Source organism: Bactrocera oleae, chromosome 2, assembly GCF_042242935.1.
Source record: "Bactrocera oleae isolate idBacOlea1 chromosome 2, idBacOlea1, whole genome shotgun sequence".
Classification (NCBI taxonomy): Eukaryota; Metazoa; Arthropoda; class Insecta; order Diptera; family Tephritidae; genus Bactrocera; species Bactrocera oleae.
In genome coordinates, this window is record NC_091536.1 from 10,302,151 (window position 1) to 10,325,919 (window position 23,769).

At 32.0% G+C, this 23,769-nt stretch overlaps 1 protein-coding gene across 1 annotated transcript in view; it reads left to right on the forward strand.

Moving 5' to 3' along the window:
• The window catches only part of nAChRalpha1 (nicotinic acetylcholine receptor alpha1), a 67,876-nt gene that overhangs the window by 7,763 nt on the left and 36,344 nt on the right, over nucleotides 1-23,769 (forward strand). The window contains exons 2-3 of the mRNA XM_014238185.3: nucleotides 7,790-7,834; nucleotides 16,610-16,719. Of these exons, the coding sequence (XP_014093660.2) occupies nucleotides 7,790-7,834; nucleotides 16,610-16,719 (155 nt within the window). The remainder of the gene's footprint in view (nucleotides 1-7,789; nucleotides 7,835-16,609; nucleotides 16,720-23,769) is intronic.

A 23,769-nucleotide genomic window follows, 5' to 3' on the forward strand; every position in this document is an offset into this window, starting at 1 on the left:
AACTTCACTTCATAGTGGAATCGCAGAAGACGATATTTCCATTTCAGATGCAGAAAAAAGTAGCAAGAAGCCAAATTGTGGCAAATTGAATATTTGCTTTTTTACGCAATAAGATTAATAATTTTGCAATGCATTTAGCATCTAACCAAAGCATTGCCAAAATCCGGAAAATTGTTGCCCAACTTTTTCAGCTTAATATCTTTACTGTTTTTATTAAATAGCCTAAATAAAGATCTCTCAAGTGAAATGTTTTTTAAAAACTAACAATAAATTAGAATAAACGTATTATATTAATGTATATTCATATATATCTGGGTGATCTTTTATTAAGGTGACCTCAACCTTCCAACTTTTTTAATCAGAATACGTGTTAAAGAAATACTCAACTCCTTAGAACACTCTGACAAAGCTGGAAAAAATTCGTCAATTATGTTAAAACGAGCAGTTGATTAACCGATTTCAGCTCAAATTTAGTGCGATGATATGTTTGTAGCTAACAAGAAAGCCTTAGACTATATGAAAAGGATATTATCTTTACTATAATAGAAATTTGAGCATTCAGCTGGTGTAAACAAGTAAGTAATGGCTAAGTATACGGGATTTTTGTATATATTTTAAATCAGGTAGGTTTAAGTAGGAAGTATTTCATAAATTATTTACAATCACATGCAAGAAGATACGCTATTATTGAAAAAAAATTTTCTTAATTTCTTTAAGATTTCTTACATATGGATCGATAAATATCTTTATACCACAGTCTACGGAAAGTTCGAAAATATTTATATTAGGGGCTAATGGAAGTATTTACCAGATTTTACCCATTTTTGGTACAGGGGCATGCTGTCATCACAAAAATATTCTGCACGAATTTCAATACTAAAACTCAGACATTGACCGACATTTTCGGTAAAAACTCAGCTATATGCACTGGTGTCATCATATTATATTTGGTGTGTGGCTTCTTGAAATGTTATAGCCTGATTTAAAGAATTTTTGGGCGTAAAATGAAATAACTTGAAGGCTTTAAGTTTTATTCTGATAACTCCATTGATGTTTAATTTGTATACTGTAAAGTTCAAGAAATAGATGGAATTTAAAAAAATTGTTATATAGAAAGAAGTTTCACAGTTCACAATAGAAATGATTGGGTTACCTCACATACCAAATTTGTGTGAAATTTGTCAAGTAGTTCCAGAGATATATGATTTTTTAATGGGCGGTGTCACGCCCATTGCCCAATTTAAATAATAAAAGAAAAAAAATTTGGACAGCAGGTGTCCCTCATTACTGCAATCTCCTGTACTAAACTACACTTATGTATATTAGTTAAGTGCTCAGTAATGGCATTTTATAAGTTTTTGTTTAATAGTGTTTTGTGGGAGTGGCAGGGATCCAATTACGACCATCTGCAATATCAATATCCCTTGTATGCCGAGGAATATGTGTACCATGTTTCATCAAGATATCATAATTTTTACTCATCGCTTGCACGGACAAACGCACAGACAGGCAGTCAACCGGATTGCAACTTGTTTCGTCATCCTGATCAATTATATGTATATGATATACATTAGTTTTAGTTGAGACAAATAACCAATAGGTTAACAAAATTATTATAATCTGTGCAACATGATTATTGCTTATAAGGCTTTTACATTATCCTAAGTAAATATTTTTTACACGATCAAATCGCCCTGATAAAATTATGAAATATGAAAAATTAAATATTTTGATGACAAATTTATTTTACTATGATTCTAAAGCAATTTCTATGTGGTGAAAATATATTTCCCTAATTTTGTTATAGTAATCAGCTTCACTTGCTGTAATTCTAAATGATTACTCACAACATATTTTCAAGTATTAGTTAGTTGACAGTATTGGTTATTTTTAGACTTTTTGCGAAAAATTTTTTGTCTTCAAAACAATTGAAAAATATGGTTCGATTACAAAATTTCGGGGTGTACAAAAAAGACGTGTTAGATAGTTATACGCAGATAACGTGGTTTATAAACAAATCTTTTACTGCGAGCTCCAATTACAAATTGTGATTTTGAGTAAAAAAGGGTATAAAGCAATTTTTATTTTTTCATGTTTGACTTTTTATACCCTAAACAGGGTGTAAAAACATAGTTTGTAATACCCAGAAGACAACGTCGGAAATCCAAAAAAACCAAAAGTCAATTTTACCAAGGCCATCTGTATATCCGTCTGTACAAAAGCGAAGAGATTACGCTCAGCTTTGGAGATGCCATACTAACTGATCGATCACAATATAATTCTTAAATAAAGCGCTTATTTATTTGACGAGATAGCTTCCCAAAATTCTGCAAAGATTATCGTCAAAGGCAAATCCAGAATCATCGATCATATTGTTCAGATCGGATCACTATAGCATATAGCTACCATGCAAACTGACCGACAAAAATCAAAGTAAAGAACCATTTACATTTATTCTGTATTTTAATAATTAAACCTAATGGTTAACACTTATGAGAAGTAAATGTTTGTATCATGTGGCTGACTACAGTCAGATTATTATTATAGAGCACCAGTAGGCATGCCAGTAAAAGTGATAAAGGGCACATCAAAGTTTTAATTGCATTGAATTTATGCGTATAGTAATGAAAGAAAGCGTATATTGATTAAATAAAATAATTATATAAGGAAAGAGGGATGAAAGTAAACATTAACGACCATTTAAATACAAAAATAGACAAAAAATCGTGAAAACCAGTCTGGCAAGCTGAGTCGTTAATTACTATGCTGGCAGCTTGTACTTTGTGTTATTTTTCTTTCCTTTAACAAACCCCTTTTGAAATGCGCGTTTTAATTAGAAGTTACCCACACGGCACGGTGCTTTACGCAGACCGGGCAACGAAATGCATTTGCTTTTACTTAAATGCCAAGTAAACTGTTAAAAAGGAGTCTTCGTTTGCTTATTTACTAATTTTTTTTTTTCATTGAACTCATTATGCTTTAACGCTGCCACTTGCCACATACTTTCTATCTATTAATGACTACCACTTTATCGCAGCTCCCTTGAGTGCATAATGTGGCATATTTCACGGCGCAGACTATACACCACTCACACCAGCACGAAGCTCCACGTTTTTTCTTTGCCTTTTTTCATTAACCCCAAATGCATAGTTATGCCTAGCGTCAGTGGCATCATTAGCAGCCATTGAAGCAAGACTAAACCGAACAAACGATAAATTTAATTTACTGTCGCATCAGTCGTACGCCCACTGCCTTCACCTCATTACCAATGTAGTTTTGTATGTGTGAGCGCACACATATATACCTCGTGATTTGCGTACCGTTTTAACTGCTGCAACCGCTGCGGCATATAATTATCAGTTTTGCTGATAATTGAATTTTTTTGTCGCTCCATCATCTCAGCAACTCTGCTCACCGCATTTAACTCCAAACCAATTAATTCAATTGGGAAAACTCTGGCATCTATCGGCGGCTTATTGCTTCTGCGAAATACTCTCGTTGGTATTTTTATGCGATTTAAGCGCACCGTTTTCTAATAATCGCATAATTTGTCTTGTCTGTAATGCGCTTATCAATAATGCTATGCGCTAATTCTTCAACCTCATTATATTAATTGATTGATTGCAAGGAAAAGGATAATGACATATTTACTTATGAATTGAATTGAAAGGGGTAATACTTTATTTTAGCGTATGCTCTAATGAAAATTTAACGAATATCCAAAACCGGAAAAGATGTAAAAGTGCTCTACTTAGAATTAATTCTTAGTATCTCAGTTAATCTTTCATGAATTCTCATAATGAAAAAGTAAAGTTACAAAATTTTTCATATTATAATCTTCAGAAATTCGGTTTGAACGCAACCTCGAAATGAAACCCGCTTGTAACGAACAGGCTTACAGATTCTTAAGTGCAAACCACCATGCTTGTAGCTTGAAATGAAATCAAGCATCGTAGCGGATTTGTGATGGTTTAACCCCACTTTGTCGATTCTTAAGAGCTAAGCTCAATCTAATTGAGGCTTTAACTATGCAAATGTTATTTTCTTAGATCCACCTTAAAAGCTTAAGGTAATTAGCAAAAAGGCTCTCAGGCTTCAGTTCTCTAAGAAAGGTATATTAGTTTACAAATATGCAAGTATTCGAGTAGTTTTAAACCAAAGATTATACTGCGTATTTACTATGCACATTCACTTTTGATGTACAGGCTAGATCGAAAATATATTTGTATAATAGATTTTTATATCAGGTTTATAATATAACTGTGGTATGACTAAATACAATACGCCCATTTGAAGCTCTTACATTGCTTCTTCTTTCTGGCAATTTGTGGATTCCATCCCAAAAAAAACAACGCTCAAGAATGAATCAAGCCAATTTTTGATACCTTGTACTGATGTGAACCATATTCCAGTGAGGGCATTCTGCATCGACCGGAACACATGGTAGTCAGTAAAGGCAAGGTATAGGCAATAAATCGGGTGAGGCAAAATTTCCCAGCCGCTGTGTTCCAAATTATGTTTGATCGATAATATTATAGCCTGGTGTCTAGTCGCAAATTTTGGACGTTTTTTTGGCAATCACTCTCTTTAATTTTATGTGTTGTTGTCGTTAGGGTTCCCCATTAATAGTTTCAGCCGGCTTTAGAAGCTCATAATACAGCATGTCCTTCTGATATCACCAAATACAGAGCATTACCTGAACAATATTGGTATTCGACTTTGGCGCTGTTTTGACTTTTTTTAGTAGCGTTCAAGCAGCATTTCTGACATGTAACATCCCTTGGCTTATATTCGATTACTTTTAAACGTTTTGAAATGCTTGCCTTAGTGAGGTCCTGCGAACATTTCCTGTATTTGGAAATAACCTTCATCGACTAATGTATCCGTTTCCTCATCTTCAAACTTAAATGACCGGCCCGGACGTTCTTCGTCTTCAAAGCTGAGATTACCGTTTTTAAATTGTGCAAACCACCTTTAATAAAAAGCTCCCCGTAAAAATACTTTCAAAGGCAAAAAATTGGACATATTTCAGTGGAAAAAAAAATTAAATTCTTTTTGCGCTTCATATATGTATGTAAATGATATATACTGAAGAACGACGCACACGGTCAGTAGCTTTCCAACACATGCTCGGAGTATTGGACAATGGAATAATAATTAATTTTCCACCATCTCTTGCAAACCGCGGGATTATATTTATAGACCCAATAGTGTGGTTGAAAGTTATGATTTATTCACAATCTCAAATTTTCGACTTTTTCACATAATTCTAATAAAGAGAAAGCTAGAAACATGCCCAATAAAGTATTTTATCGAAACTATCAACTAAACGCGGTCCGGCTGACTATACATGTCGCTTAGTCCGTAGTGTTTCTCTGACAAATTACTACAAAAGATATTCGATATCTGTAAATTGTTGTTGATTTAGTGAAAGAATGCTTCGACTCAAGCCTTTTTGAAGATTTTTTTTTTACATTTTTTACAGTTTTTTTTAGTTTGAAAACAAAATCTAAAAGTGTTATTTTTTAAATCGCTGTCATTTTGTCAGACTATCTTTGGTAATATGCAAAAAAAAAAAGCTCGTTTCTGGTCATAACTGGAGTATAAATATTAAATGTAAAAACTTTCTTGAGTTTTATAAGTCTGAAGCTGAATTCAATCACTAAGTCGACTACGTCCCTCTGGCAGTTTTGCATTCAAGGATGCGTCAAGGGCAGAGTTTTGAAAAAAAATGTGTCTTTTCTTTCCTATATCCTTGTTTTTTCATGAAAGAAAAGTGTCTGAAAATATCATGTGTAGTCTTTTTGGAATCCATCATTAAAAATCGGTCCGAAATTAGGGCGCGAAGGTATACTACCCTGTTAAGAAATATTTCTGAATCCCAATACTGTTTTTTTTTTTGCATAGCACGAAAATGTATTTGTATAATTCATTAAAAGTCAATTTCTAATTTTTTTTTAATAAAACCTAAAACAGCATACCAAACAAGCGAAACTCTGGTCATTTTGAAGTTTAAACTTTGTTTTTGATTTAAATATGTATACAGGATACAAGTTGCTTAAATATAACAAAGGCTTATAAACGTAAACTTAAATAGCTTAATGTTATTGTTTCACCACTCTTTATGATAAGGTGTAATTCCATAATAAAGCTTACAAATACTTAAAACAACAGCTTGCAAACGACTTTTTTCGATGGAAATGCCATGGGTGTTGGCATAGGTAGACGTGTGATTTTCAATGAGGCAATCATTTTTTCCTAGTTTGTCTTTTTGACATCTGTTATTCAGTTTATACATAGTTTGGTTTGTCATTTCATAATAAATAGCCTTACTCTGCAACAAAGTTTGTGAATCTTGCAAATTTGTTAGCAAAATAATGGTTCGGTTTGTGCGACGCATCACCCAATTTTCTGTCGACCAGCAGGGTCTGCAATGGTAACATGGATATATTTCGCATCACGTTGACTCTAGTGGATAATGCGAATCCTCAGAGATGCCGTACAAAGTGCACGGAAGACGCTATTGTTGCTGTGGAGCAGAGTATCGCAGAAGACCCGAATGAGTCAATGACGAACGTAATAAAGTCACAGTTAATGATTTATTTGTGCCTGATTAGGAGGAGGTTGATGCGGACGACGTTTCATTCCAACAAGACGGCGCTACTTGTCATACAGCCAAGAAACAAAATAAAAATAAAAGTAAATAAAATATGTACCAAATCTTGCCTTAACTTAAATAAAAGAATGCACTTCTAAAAGGTGAAGAAGTCCCCAACTTCCCAAGCCAATTTGACTTGACGCAATTGTAGTTATATTGAAGCGAACATACCAGAATTAGATAAATATATAAAAAAATTGTGAAAATTCTAACGAAAATGCTGAAGTCAATATGGAAGTACACGCATAAGACTTACACACACACAAAAGCATGCAGTTGCAGTTCTCACTCAGAGCTTTAGTCTCATTGGAAAGTTACAAAAGTTCTCAAAAGTATGCTTTAACGCCAAACTATCTTCAAAACGTCTACGTAAGTATGTATGTTTGTATGTAAGTGAATTGCTACACAACTGCTTGTAGTTGCCATATTTCAGGAACATTGAAGTGTTCACTACATATTTTCAATACGCTGTAATTCGCATTTTTTTTCCTGTCTTTGTTTCTTCTTTTCCTCATTTTTCTTATGAGTTTATTATTATTTTCTTTTTTGGACTACTGTTTCACAATCTTTGTGTATCTTTTAGCTACACTCCACTTTTAGCTGATTCCTTCACTTTACTTTGGCTATCGAATATCTTAAGAAATAAACTTTTATCATATTTCGCAAATTCAACAATTATCTCCAATTTCTCTCGTACATATTTGCTTAACTAAAGTCTGTTAGGGAGAGTACCTATGTACAACGAGCGGAGCAACAGCAAATATAACTTTGTAATTTTTTTTTTTTTTTAAATAAAGAAACTTTATGCTCTATGTTTGTAACAATAAAATAAAGTGTGTAGTTGAGCACACTTGGTTTATATATATTTAATAATAACCCCCCTAAAATATTATATATCTTGAAGCCTCGTGACTGTTGAAACATCGTGGCTGATGGAGTGACAAATCAAGGAGTAAATTTACGATGTCTACTTTTCTAAGCATTGACCGAACTTTTCATATAAGTTTTCAATTAAATGGAAGTAATTTGCTTTCATTAATGTAATGCACATGCCATAATCTAAATTATCTTTATTTCACCCCAACATCTCACAAACTAACAAAAATGTTTATTTTGCTTTTATACTTGCAGAATTTGAAAAATCAAATCATGACGACGAACGTGTGGGTGGAGCAGGTAAATAACGGCACTTACGTATTTATTTAAGTTTTTAATTTTAAAGTTTAAATGTTGCCGACTCGTAAAAATGATGATTTGAAGTTAGTTTCAAAAGCAGAAATTATTTGTAGACTAAAGACGTGTAAGATTACCTATGAATTTTAAGATATTGACCATATTCGAAAAGTTTTGTAAAAATATCTGCTAGATGCAGGACACTATTAACATAAAACTTTTCATTTAATGATTTTGCTCAAACTTCGGATATCGTTTACAAAATCAAAGCTACTGATGGTGTTTAAAATTATATTCCCTAAAATAATGTCGCAGTTTGTGATGCCATTGGGCCAATTTCTAAACTGACTTAACTATTATGCTACAAAGGTTGCTTTTTATATTTCGGGATAAGAGAAATCCATAAAGATCTATACACTTTTGCTTGCGTTTGAACCAATTGGCGAAGCAATTTTGTCACTCTGATTGGGGTATCTCCAAAACATACGTTCTGAACGCATCAACCGCCTTTTCAGGTGTCGAAAAACTTTGATTTCTTAGTATTTGTTTTTTTTACATACCCATCAAATCGATGTTTTGAGTGCTCACAAATGCAATGGTTTTAGTCGTTGTGTGAGAGCTCGCATTGTCGTGGTGCAAAGATTTCTTGAAAGACAACTGAAAAATAAATAGAAGTTTATTACTCAAAATTTACTTTTCTGCATTGTTCTAGTGGTATTGTTGCGATATATCCAGTTTTTCCAAAAAAGCAGAAAACCATTGGCATGAAAGTGCTTCCACGATTCATAAACTGTCACGATGTCATAGACGTGTTTCGAAACACCGCTATCGTATTTTTTTAAATTTTCTCTCAATATATATGAGCAAATTTTCTTTTTGCAGTCAAATGTTCCCACTAATGCTTATAGTTGTCTCAATCTCACAATAGGTCACATGAAGATCTTACAATATCAGTTAGCACGATTTTGTACGATCTTCACGAAATTCGTCTTGGAGTAAACTGCGACTTCAATTAAATTCACCATACCATCGTTAAACATTAGTCCTTGATGGAGCTTGATAATCAAAACTTCTAATTTATTAGTTAAGTTCATCGATGCACTGTTGAAAGTTGAAAAAAATAATTGCGCGCCAATGTTCGCGATTTAATTTCATTTTTTGACCGACATAAGTATTTTAAGTTACTGTAAACAACACAAATAGCGCTGGTATGTCAAAATGTTCTGAGTATGTATAAAATCAAAAATGTCAAATATTACGATAAAATTGTGAGTTGCCAGATTACAACATTAAGGTTGCAAAATCACGAAATATAAAAGGCAACGGACGTAAAAATCAAATTTTATGGCTTGAATCGATTGTTAATTTTTAATCCTAAAATGTCACAAAAATGTGAACGATGCCACGCTATAGTTGAGCCATAGTTTCGACATATTTAAGACCTAAATATTAGTCTGAATACATAATTTTACATTGCTAGTATTAATCAGTTAGAAACCTTTTAGTAGTAGGAGTAACTCACTAACTGATTGATGACAGATGCTTTTACTAATTTGTAAGAATATTCTTATAAAGGACATTAAATTAACTTTGATATAATTTTAAGTCAGCATAGGGTGGAAACAACAATTTTCTACAAAGTTTCCTTGAGATTACACCAAGTGCTCAAAAAACTTTTATATCATATATTCTTAGGTGGGCGTGACCTTGCGCAATTTTCTAAATTTTTAAACCAAATATGTATGTCCGGTTCCAATAAAAAATGTTTAAAAGTTGTTTAAAATATTTTTACTAAATTCAATATATACAGGTATTAAAAATATTCCAAGCCGTATCCATTATAAAAACTAATCTCTTCATTCTTTTCTACACACATTTTGCATACAATGCTAACTACATGTATAGAGTACTTGCAACACACCCGCTACACACCAAATATTATTGATTTTTGACCACAAAGTGCTGGATATTCGAAGTATTTTACCTCAATAGTTTTCCACAACTATCCGGCTACCCTTTCACTTTAACATATTAACCATGCTCGTAGCTGGAAATCGTTGCTAAAGCACAACATTCGCTTGCAGCGCACGTACTTTTGGCAACGTCTGTGACCATTAAATGCATTCCACGGAAACAGCGTTGCAGCAATAAGGCTTGATTCGGCGAAATCGGAGGGCAACGCATGTTACGATTCTGCTTACTCTTGTTTTGGCCATTGAAATTTATGTTGCAGCGCAGGCAAAATTGCGCTCAGCCCAAAATTTATTGACGACATGGTCTCTATATATGTTGCTATAGTATACGGGAATTTATTGAATCAAACATGTTGACCACAATTGCGATATTTGTTCAGATATTCTGATTATCGTTTAAATTAATATCAATATTTTTTACACGCCGAATACAAATGGCTCCTTTAAAAATCCGCAAAATTTCAAACTAGCTGTTCCAGTGTTTCTACTTGCGAAACATCAAATATAATCCATCCAGTCAAACGTCATAATCGGGTTGGTGATAAACGCTCTCAAATTCCAATGAAATGAGAAATGTCCATACATACGATATCACTGCTCTTTTCCATTCAGAAGAGATTAAACAATACTATTGACCCTCTCCAAATAGCAGGGAATACTATACCTATATAATCGAGATTAGTAAAGAATAAAGATCATCTAGTAATTACCATAAATATAAAGGATTAAAAAATCCTTGGAAAAAGATCTCCATATGCTAACACTGTCTGGACTTCGTAAGGCCTAATGTTGGCATTGCCTGTCTTGCATCTCAGTTCTCGATCTTCAAAGTAAGTTTCAAACATATGTATACGTCCAAACCACTTTCGCAACAATTCAATAGCTTTATGTGACTCTCAAAAAGAACGTATAGAATAGGCATTTCTCTATGTGGCCGTTTGTTCTAAAATGAAAAAATATTAATGTATATAAAACCTATGTCTATATGATTTTACATACATTAATATGTTTTCCATTTTAGAACTTTTAATATGGGATATCAGTATATTATTAAACCATAACCCTAAGTAATTAAAAAAAATTCAAATATCAATACTTAAAAGATTTGTAGATAAGATATCATTCATCTAAAGCAATGTATTTGATTCTAAACCATTATTAACAAGTAAGGAAGTTCTACGTTCCAGTGTAACCGAACATTTTATACTCTTGCAACTTGCAAGGGAAATTACTTAAGGTGTTGGCAAAATTGTATATTAAAGGAAGTATTGATCCGACTCAACCCATTTTTGACAAAATCAAAAACATACGATTATCGAGAGTTTCATTCATAATTATATGAATTTCAATTATATATCGTACATATTTACCGATATTTTCGGTAAAAAGTCACCTATAGGCACTGGGGTCCACATATTCAGTAGTTCGATTTAAACAATTTTTGGTCACAAAGTTTTACTCCGACACAAACATTGTTGCTTGATTTGCATAGTGGAAAGTGAAGAATAAGTTGGAATTTAAAATGTTGCTATAGGGGAAATAGGCGTGGTTGTAATCCGATTTCACTATAACATAAAAATATGAAAGGAATGTTATGTACCGAATTTGGTTGAAATCGGTTAAGCAGATCCCACGATATGGGTTTCCACCTAAAAGTAGGCGGTGCCACACCCAGATAAACTGCATATGCCCCTCCCTAATGCGATCCTGTATACCAAATAACTGTCTTGTATCTTGTTGTGTTGCTTAGTTATGGCAATTTATTTGTTTTTGATTAATGGCGTTTTGTGAGCGTGGCAGTGGTCGTGATGCCCTTTTGCAAAACCAACCGTCTTACGGTACCAAGAAACATGTGTACCAAGTTCCATAAAGATATTTCAATTTTTACTCGAGTTACAGCTTGCACAGGCGGACGGACGGAAAGACAGTCACCCGGGATATAAATCGTCTCTTCATCCTGATCATTTATATATGCCTATATAACCCTATAACTAACTCGATTAGTTTTAGGTGAGACAAACAACCGTTAAGTTAACAAAACTATTATACTCTGTAGCAACATGTTGGAAGAGTATAAAAACGTATCTGTGTTTCAAATTTAAAATCTTTTGCAGCTAGCAATACTGCACTATTTACAAAACCAATAAATGTATGCTTCACCGCACGCCGGCAATATTGGCATAAAACTTACCAAAGTGTTACATACTTTTTGGCTACTGCAATGCTGCTTGTAATAAAACTTATCTTTGGTTATGTGGATCATAGCTTTAAGTTTATTTGATAAAAATTTGTTCAATTTACTTCTGCAATCAGAAATTGTGAATATAAAAGATTGTATTGATTAAAAGTTGTGAATTAATTGAAATGAAACAATATCTATATGTAAAATTTTGTATATATCTACATAAATATCTCAATGCACATAAATATCTTTTCTGATATTTCTGATATTAAAAATATCGAAAGCAACTTGTTTTTCATAAATAATCATTACACTTCCATTAATCAAAGATTTAGTATATTGAATTGAAACATTTTCTCAGCAACAAAATGTAAGCAATCAAATCAAAGCTTTTAAACTTTTAAAATGTAAAGAGAACTTTGCAAAATCTTGCACCAGTTACCAACTTAAACAACCTTTTAGCATGAATTCGACGAGTTACTAAGTGGTAAATAGAAGCATAACCACGCTCATAAATATGCAAAGCTATCCAAATGGGCTCAATTGGTATTTCCAGGCTATCTACTGTTGAATTAAGCGAAGTCATTGGATGGCTGTTTTATAAAGCAGCCGCGACAATGATGAGCATAAAAGTTGAATGCTTAGCGGTTGCTCACTGAAGAAATAAAAGTGTTCTATCCACTAGTTATATGAAAAATGTAGCTTACTTTTAAGCGAAATAGCATAATTTATGCAGCTTACCCAGAACAGGGCTGCTATTTGCCAATATAAAATAGCCAAACGGCAAACTCGACAAAATGTGCCCCGTACAAAAGAGCTAGATTGTGGTGAGTGAGAAGTAAACTCGCATGTCAGGGTATAACTATCAGTAGAGAGGAAGCGTGGAAATGCGAATTTCGCTAAAGGGTAGTACAGTTGGAAAGTCAATGAATTTGTGGGAAACTCAACTATGAGCAACCAATATCACCAACAGCTGCCGCAAGTTGCCACTGCCACAGGCGTTGGACGTTACTTATACGTAACGGAAATGGACATCCGCACTATGCAGCATTGGCGTTGTGTACACAAATTGGTATTGACTGCATTTGAGCGCTGCAACAGTCGCTTGTATATTGGTGTTTATTTGTGGGCGTTGTCGGGTATGTTCCTGCTCAGCCAAGCGGTAATTCAAATATTTTGCTATTGCATGGAAATGCGTTTTGTACCGTTAGAAAAGTGTACAACAGTGATTTAATATATTTTTTTAGACAAAGTATTATTTAATATGCGTTAAAGAAAGCAAGCTGCTTTAATACATTGCATAGGCCAAGTTACCAACTGCATATTTTTGCATAGTAAGTGAGGTTATGTCATTTTGTCACACTTGGTATTAAAAGAAACTGACAAACAACTTTGGATTTAGCGAGTCGATCTTCTAAAAGGAGTTCAATTTCAGATTGCACCCCACAATTTATTTTTGTTTGCTAAATACTGTTATGAGACCAAAACTATTACAATTCTTACAAAAATATAACATTTAGTAAAAGTTTTACATCTGTAGGGGCATCATGGTTAGTTTTAATACTAATTAAGTTTTAATAATAAACATAAATATCTGTTCTGAAGTGTATGGTAAACCAAGTAGTTGAGTTCGTATCGAACATTCTAATTTTAGATCTATCGAACGATAACTTATAAATTATTATAGTGTTCGTCCTTTACTAAAGTATTTCATCCTTTTGAACCTTGTTTGAGATATCTAAACATTCATGAAGCTATATTTAGACGTAGTTATGGTACCTAGGCCGAAAATTCAGCGGTATGTATTTAAGTGGCCAACTAATCAAATTACAGCACGAACGCATTTCATCCATACGTTAATATCAGGCGATCAACCTACACTCGCGGCAATGAAACGAAAATGGATAAATAAGCAGATTCGAGTGAAACTGAAAAGCTACTTGTTTATTACTATATATATATATACATCTATATAAACAAAAAGTTGACAAACGAACATTGTCATATAAATTCAATTTCACTGACAGAAAAACAGGCGAAACGAAACACTAAAGGTACGTACATACGTACCGTCCAAATTCATACAAATTGAAGTGGATGAAAATGAAGTGAAAGAGAAGTACAAGTTAAATAAAATTAAGTGAATTTAAATGTGATGCAATCAGCTTAGTACAAATTGAAGTGGAGTGCAATGGCAATGAAGTGTGCTGCAAGTGCGGCCAAATGACAGCGTGCAACAATTATTGCAACAAACTGTAAATTGTCTTTCAATTATTCCACTATTTGCGCAAATTAAGAGTAAAGGTAGTGACAGCAAAGGCGAGCGAGGCCGAGAGGGTGAATGAAGGCAAAAACAAAATAAAAACGACGAAATTGGAAAATAAAGGGTGAGTTGTTGCAAATTTAAAAATGTACTGAATTGTTGCAAGCCTAATTGACCGGAAAATATTTCAATCGAGTAAACGTATACTTCCGGGTTCATTGTTTTATAAAGTGGTTGGAAATTATATTTAAGTGTTGCTTATAATATATTTCCGCTAGGCTGAACTCTTTTTTAATTTTTAAATACATTCTCTTTAGGAAAAAAATGCGTATATACGTAAACGATTACCAAGGAACTTTTTTTGAATAATGTCAAATTATCTACATATGTATATGTATTTTAGTATAGTTTTATAGCAGCTAAATTATTTTTGAGCAGTATTGCCATGCATAAAAAATTTTAATTTAACAAAATAAGCCAATTAATGCAAACCGGATATGCAGTTTATGAGAACTAAAGCAGCTTACAGTTAAAAACGTTACTGATAAAGGTTGCCACCTTTTTTAATATGAAATAAAATGTATAAAACTATTGTACTTAAATATTACAAAACAGCAATGAAACTAAAAAGGTTTCAGAAATATTTTATACAATTATTTTTGTAAGTGCTGCCACCTTTTTTAAACGGTAATGCTGAGTAACTTCACAACATAAAAAAACAATATTATCTGCGCATTAAACTTAAAATAGTTTCAAGAAAAGTAGGCATTGCAATTTTTAAGGGTTGCCACCTGTTTGAACACTTTAGGTTAGTAAATTAAAAAATAAATACACCAAAAGTTTAGTATTTTGATATAGAAGTTATTTAAGAAGTCTTTTTATAAATTTTAAGCTAAGAAGACTGAAGGAATTCTTGAAAGCCTAAAATTTAATATTTTAACCCGGTTACCTTCTGGCCAAAATATCAATATTTGAAGATACATACATATGGTAAATAGTTTTTTTATAATATGCAAACTGATTTTAGTACAAAAATAGTTTTGAATAGTTGCCACCTATTTGCAAGGGTATATTCAATAAAAAAATTTAACATTAGAATTTTGCTAAGAAGTGCACATGAATTATTACAAATATCTCATTTAATTTTCATAATAGGTTAATCAGACTGCTACAAAAACATGTTTAAAATATTAAAAAAGTATAATTCTGAAAGATTTCTAGTATTCAGGACACCTGAAAAATGCTAACTAATAATATATTATATTTTGTAGGAGCCATTTTTCCTCTAAAATTTTCTCTTTAGGTAATTTAAAAAATGGATTCGCTTGCTAGAAAATTTGACACAAAAAATATCAAGACAGAATGCTTCATTCTATATAATCTACTTCTATGCAATCTAACACCAAAAAATATATGTCTAAGTGATCAGCGTGACCAACTGAGTTCAGCTGAGTCCCTCAGTTCTTGAGATATCGCTCTGAAATTTTGTACACATCCTTTTATCCTGAAGAATTTATTCATTTGTTGGAACCGTCCTTATCAGAATACTATAGAATATAGCTGCCATACTTTTTTATTTGGCAAGATATTTTAACGAAATGTGGCATGTATTTTAACCCAATTCTACAATATCTGAATACATTTTTCAGATAGGACTAATCTATATGATAAAGCTGCCATACAAATTAACTGAACAAAATCAAGTTTTGTATGGAAACTTTTTATTTTTATTTATGAGGGGTATTTTAGCTTCAGTGCCATAGAAGTTAACGTTTTTACTTGTTTTAATATATTTTTAACTGTTCAATAACATTCAGTTAATTAGCTTCAATTCAAATAGAACGGAGCTAAATATTGATAACAATTCGAAAACAATAATGCATAATTAATTAAACAGTAAATAGCACAAATATTCATTTGTTGTGAATTTATAAAAATTTAATCATCGCATTATCTATGTACAATAAATTTGTACACGTGTGTGTACACGTAGAATATTAATTTGTGCAGCCAAATAACTGTCATTTGTGCATATTAAAAAGCGAAATTTTTGCTAAAACATTTTTTCGCATTCGACCTTTCGAGAGCAATTTGGTTGTCAACGTTTACATGTGTACACGTTGAAATATACATGAAATTATAAATGCTTGCACATATACATATGTATATATAAATGTGTTGTGTGTATGTATAGATACGTGTGCATAGTAAACGCGCGTGTTGTCTGGCAATTTTCCTCATTAAGTATCTGTCATCGATAATCATATTTGCGGTTTTACTTTACTCTGTACTTTACTGTGTGTCTAATATTGCTTATGTATTGTTCTCATTATCCCTTCGCTTTTATTTTCGTGTTGTAGGAATGGAATGACTACAAATTAAAATGGAATCCGGATGATTATGGCGGTGTGGATACTTTGCACGTACCATCCGAACACATTTGGCTGCCGGATATTGTGCTATATAATAAGTGAGTAATAAATCCGGAAAAATATCGTATTATTGTTTTAAATTAGCGCTTTTAAATCTATAATTAAATATATATGCAAACAGCTCTTTTATTAAGTGATTATTAATAGTATATTTTATTATACGTATTTAAAGTATAGTTATCGAAAGATCGTAAAGCATGATATACTACAACAAAATTGTATAAACAATAACGATTTGTTAGTTAAATAAGAGCATAAATTGCATGCAACTGCAGAGTGGAGTCCAAGGCACTTTGAAATTTGGTTTTACAATTCTGGTATTATATACCGGATCCTTATAAATTAATACCTCAAAAAATTTTTTATTTAAAATAAAAATTAATATTCGAAAATATATTTTCCTAAATATATATTAAAAAAAAATTACTAGTAACTTTCGCTTTGTAAGTAAATATTATTATAACCTTTCTATGAACCCAACTAAATATGTGATCGCTTTTTAAATCATCAAATCTGATCATGTGATATAACTTCTTAGTATATTTCAAAATCGCTTTATTTCACAACTCATATTTTGCTAAGAAATGTTTCATATCGACCGATATATGCTGTATAAAGCCAATTGAAAGTTTGAAAATCTTATAGCTTATGGGTGACAGTGGTAGTATTGAACCGATTTTTTTCGGCATTACCACATATTATACTCTTTCAATTACATTAAGACAACTCTTATATTGACCGATATATGTGGACGTTCGACTTCAACTGGAAATTCGAAAATCTTTATACTTATTAGAAATATTTATGCGATTCTACTTATATTTGACATACAGACATAGTTTTATCAGGAAATTACTTTTTCAATATTTCAAAAATATAGCTCACAGATTTGCCGATATTTGCGATAAAAGTTCGCAATAGAAACTGGGGTCCACATATCATATCTGGACGCTTGAGTAGTTGTAGTCAGATTTTGACAATTTTTGAACATCAGGTGACACATCTTTAAGGCAATATTCGTACAAAGTTGTATCCCGATTAATTCATTGTTCGTAGAACTCATTTATATGTCTAATTTAACAAAGTAATGCAAATTTACGCCGATTAGTAGCATGAAAGACATGCTCACACTGCTTCACAGAATAAGACAGTCGGTCTGTAATAAAAATTGTCTTAAATTTGCTTAACTCAAACGCATTATTACAGTAATTTCATGATAGTTGAATAAAAAATGTGCCATTGGATAAATAAAATACCTAAAGTAATTGAAAGGACAGTTTGTGAAATATTATAAAACGACCCTCTAAGAAAAAGTTAGAGAAGATAAATATTTTTTCTTGAATATTTAATTTTCATGCGCCTACTGAACACTTAATTGAGTTATAATTATACCATAAAGCATTGTTATCACCAAGCATCCTTTGTGCTTACTAATTTTTATATTAAAAACTTTCGAAGGAATTGAAATAAAAATAAAAATAAAATTTCTTTCTACCAAAAAGTTTTCATATCTAAATGAATACGAGTATATAAGAATATTTGGTATAGTGTTTTTCGTTTAGATCTAGATTTTATTAATTTTTAGAGAGAGAGAGAGAGAGAGAGAGAGAGGGAGAGTACCTTTTCAACTTTCCTACCGGGTACCTCTAAATATTTACCCTATTCCAGAGTCAATTTCGCGCACTATTAAACAAGTGAGAGTAAGCAGAAATTACAATATAGAATGAGTATTTGTGTGCTCCAAACATTGAGCACATAATCACGGGCAGCAATAACATAATTATTAATTTAATACGGATGATGGCGACCACCACAAACGCATTGGTGGCCACCAGTTGGTGTTACGCCATTGTTGACCGCCCTTTCTAAATATTGATGAGCAAAATATAAGGCAAATAAAAGAAAACAAATACTGAGGCGTAAAATAAGAATTAAACGAAAAACGCAAATTGTTTCGACACGAAGCTAAAGCAAATTGGAATTTCCGAAATTTCGTACATAAATGCTGGTATACATGTTTGTAGACTCGAATTACAATTAAATGTGTGTTTAATATTATTGTCCGATTTAAGCTAACACAAATTACTGAATGGTTGTAAATGCGTTAAGCTTTTTGAGACATAGCAACTAATTTCCGGTTTTAATATCGGTTTATACGTGCAGAAAAAAATTGGCTGTAAAGATTTCATGTAATGAACATTGCTTTCATTTTCTAAAGAATATCATAATGTGTGGGTTTGCGCTTCCAAACAAATTTTATTACGCAATTTGTTATGATTGTACTAAGACTAGAATATCATTTTTCCAAATGCCTATGTAATTTATTTATGAAAAAAGATGTATATGAACTCGATAAATTAAAATTGTTGTCGGACAATCGTTCCCTTAATTTCAATAGAATATCTTGGTCACTAACCGAAATATTTACTTCAAGGTGTTATATTCACTAAATTTTTTTAGAAGGGAAATTTTTCTTTCAATAATTTAAAACATGTACATTTACAGAATTAAATTTTTTAATTAATCGGAAACTCGTTTTGAAAAAAAATTTGAATTTCTTAATGCCATAGCCGACATCCACGAAGACCACCGAAAAAAGGTGTCTGGCGGAAGATATGTCTGCTGAAAATAATTTCAAATCCGAAATCCTTAAAAAAATATGACTACAATAGCAATAGAATACAGGTAATAAGCGAAGGATCAAAACGAGTGGAACGATTTACCTGGGTGTAAAACTGCAAAAGTCATGTGTTAAACGGTAGATCAGAAATATACAAAGTTCTTACTGCCACTCAATAGAAGGGACTGTAGGAATATGATTGGAATACTTCACTGTTCATAGTCTGGTGGCGGCACACGCCTGCAGAATGGCGTTGACAGTTCGCAAAAACTGAAATTGAAATAAGCGCCATCTAAAGGATGAGTACGTGCTTCATTAGTCTACCAGACTAACCTAACCTAACTTTAAATTGCTAAAGGATCTGCAAGTGCCGCTCCATAGTAAGTAGGCGTAGTTTTGGTGCAGTTTGTAGAAATTCGATTACACCAATGTGTGTACGATTAAGCAGACTGTAGATATAAATTTTTAACTAAAAGTGGTGCATAATTCAATTTTTTTTCCCTTTTTTTATTAAAAATAGCTACTAAATAGAAGGCGGAGGTGGCTATTTTCTGATTATCTTCATTTTCATGTGGTGGTAGTCAAAAATTTCAAAGGTCAGATTCTGCTCTTTTACAAAAACAGCACCATTATTTTGATGACATTTAACCAATTCTTTTAGTGTTTAACATGTTGAAAATCGTTGGATATTTGTATTAGAAAATTTGCCAATAAACTCATTAAGAAACTGACATTCTAGAGATAAATAGAAATTTTATTTCAAATATATGTATAAAGGAGTACCACATCTTCCTCGTGAAAATGCTTATATTTAGTGAAACAAAATTTCTTATTGGGTTTAGATTTTTTTATAACAAATCGAAATAATTTAACAATCCGATATTTATGCTTAAAATTCTGTACATGCTCATGCATTTAGAATATGCAAAACAAATTGTATGCAACAATGATTATAGCTAGAGATAAAGCATCATTTAACACTCTGAACCGCATTTTGAAATAACGGTGGATTTAAGAAAAGCTGCATGCAAATTCAGCACTGTGCATGATTTAAAAATGACATAAATCTAAATCAAAATCTTCATAATACACCAGCTCACTTTAGTTAGCATCCGAAACGCTCACACTTGCTACCAAGCAAAGAGCATTTATCAGCTCTCAAGTTTTCCTGTTCATTTTCACAATTTTTTCTAACAATTTTTAGCGTGACAATATTTAGCCCACAATAAAGAAAGTAAACTTTAATGTAGACAACAATCAGAGTGACCGACGGCAACTAAGCGACCACACCCACATTATGCCTGCTGTAAGCTTGAAGCCAAATAACTGTTTACATGTAGATGTGTGCGTGTGTGTGTGCGCAGTTGCACGTGCACATTGTGCAAGGCGTGGTCGCTGCCACACTTTCGGATTTAATATGATAATTGAGGGATTTTTGCCGCAACGTTTTCGAGCTGTGGAAAGAACATTTAGCATGACATACCCTTCTCTAACGCAGATTTTACTTAATTTTTTCTGCTCCTTTTTGTTTTTGCTAACACTCGATTTGCATATTACTTAGTGCTACGCATCGAAAAAACCACAACTGTAGACTGTTGTAGTTGTTTTAGCTTTTATAGAAAAAACAAACGTGCTGATCCTTCTGCTCAATGCCGCAACATACAGCTGTTGGCTCTGCTTCGCCTTTTGTGCGTATAATTGAATTTGGCGAAGCATTAAATATACTTTATGCTTTTAAAATTTGCAAATAAAATGTGAGCAACCGAAATTGGTTGTTGGCGGCTGCTTAAGTGCGGAGCTGGCAAGTGGCGGTACGTGAGAGTGGAAAATGTTATAAAATTATATTTTCCAACTAAGTTTATATATTTTAAATGACATATTTATGTTTGCTTTTCTATCTAAACCAATAGCACTTATTGATATTAACATCGAGCGAATCAAAAATGCCACCTAAAATCTCAGAACTGTTTGCATATAAAATAATTTTTGGCTACTTGAGATGTTGTTTTTTCTGTGTCTATTTTATATATTTTCCATATTTATTATTGCTAGCAGTACTGTCAACAGGCTCTTTAGGCAACTTTAATATCAGAAAACCATGTTTTACCGCAAAAATGTTCAAAGGAATTAAGTTGTTTTTTAGGTCCTTTGATAAAGGAAGCTGAACATATTAGAGAAATAACATGTCAAGAGAAAAATAATAATAAAATTTAAAATAATTATAAAACAAAAAAACGTCAACTTACAAGAACTTTATTCCGACCGTTTAGTTTGTATGACAGCTCTATTCTTGGTGAGAGAAGGATGGATGCAAATTTTCAGATCGTTATATTTAAAGATGTGGAATTAGTTCGCATATATACAGGCAGTCGGACCAACGGGATACACAAATTTATATTAAAGCGTCTAAATATTGCTAGCTTTATTAAAAAACAAAAAACACTTACTCCCAATTAGTAATTATAATATTGTATTTAGAGAAACTGTTAACTGAATAATACCAATTTAATGCATATTATCGGCTCTGAATATTATGTATTTGCCGTATTATATTATTCCTAGACAAATTTAGTAAATGTTAAAAACAAAAACTATTTGCATTAATGTACACTAATATATTTTATCGTTTTTGAAAAATAAGCAGTTTCAGCTTCATTAGACACTGTATAGGTATATAAAGTGATATCACTGTCACTCATACGCAGTGTAGATTCATGAACAATTATTTTGAAGTATTTAAATAAATGAAAACAAAACTTATGTTTAACACAAAATACTGACTTCAAGATAAAACTAACAACATTATGTTACAATTCTCAGTTCTAAAGACAACAAATACACTACTAAACTACACTACACTACTAAAGACAACAGAAAGCAGTCAAAGTCAGAGATAATATGATAAAAAAAATCGACCTAATTCAAAAACAAATATGTTCCTTAAAAAAACAAATTTTGAACTAAATTTTACAGATCGCATTAATTTTTTTATATGCGCATGTGGTTTAAAACTAAAGTTTAGCTGCTGCTGAGAATTTCACACCGTCATATTGAACAACTGCAATGTCACTCATACGTGCCGTACGACAGCAACATTTATTTGAAGCAATTCAATTCTTGCATCATACTCAAAAGAACTGATTTCAAAATATTAAAATCATCGTGCAGTCAAAGTTTTCACCTAAAAAAAAAAAAAATACGTATATATTGCTGCACTTAGTATACTATGAAAAATACTTCAAAGTAAATTCAAAAGATTTTTTGCCCGAAACTTCAACTTTCAAAAAATATTTTTAACTGAAATATGCACATATATTTCACTACATTTTGCTTTTGTGTGTTGAGCACAAAGTTCTGCGTCTCGATCAGATTTTCACTGCCATTTTGAAGAATTTCATATTACTGCTACGCCCTATATGGCTAAGTTTTTTTTATATATTCTTTAGAAATACATATTTAAATATTGCTAAATTGATTTCGATGCAAAATCATAGCAACAATAAATACAATATATATATATTTTTTTCATGAAAAATACTCGAAATGTGTCTCAAGGTTTTGTTAATAATGCTATTTGAAGCTATTTAATATAATACGCTTTGCTATTGACGCGATTAATTATATATTTTATTTAAAATTATGTGCAAATACCCAATTTAAAGCAATTATGCCGGACAAGTAATAGGCTTACAACAATACTTACTCGTCACTTTTCATTCAAGAAATCTAAGACGCAAACGTATAACAATAACAACCAAAAATTTATACATCATTGCAATAAAGCTCCATTTCATCAATTATATCATAGTTTCTATTAAAAATGTTACAATATTTTGTATTTTTCAACCTGTCCGATTAAATATTTAACGCATATTTGTAAAGTTATGAATATGGATATGGCCATTTTTCACTGTAAGCTGAAGAGAAATGAAACTTCTGCTAAAATATTGGCATAAAAGTATCATGAAAGCATTATTTATTACACTCTGGGATTTATTTTGCATGAAAGTCACTAACATTTACACATACGTAAGCTTACTGCAATAAATATATATATACCATATATATACATAAACGCGCATATTTGGGTGAATAGCACACATGGGTAAAAATGTGAAAATTTCTGCTATGATATGGAAAACAATTTTCATAAACAATACGCATATAAGGTTAAACCAATAAATGACAAAATGCAAAAAGGACAAAATATTTTGTGAATAAATTTCACACTTGAATATGCAGCGAATCAACGCTGCAGCAATCAAAATATGCAGTTATACACAAATATACAATAACTGCATACGTATGTGTAAAATACATACATATAAACTTGCTTGTTTTTTATGTATTTACAAACATTTATTTGTTTGTGTCACGCATTTAAGCCATGAAAAGCGTTCGGCAGCTTTGTGCTGAAGCACAGTTAGCATGCATTGAAAATCCACAAAAGCACTAAGTATTTGCATTT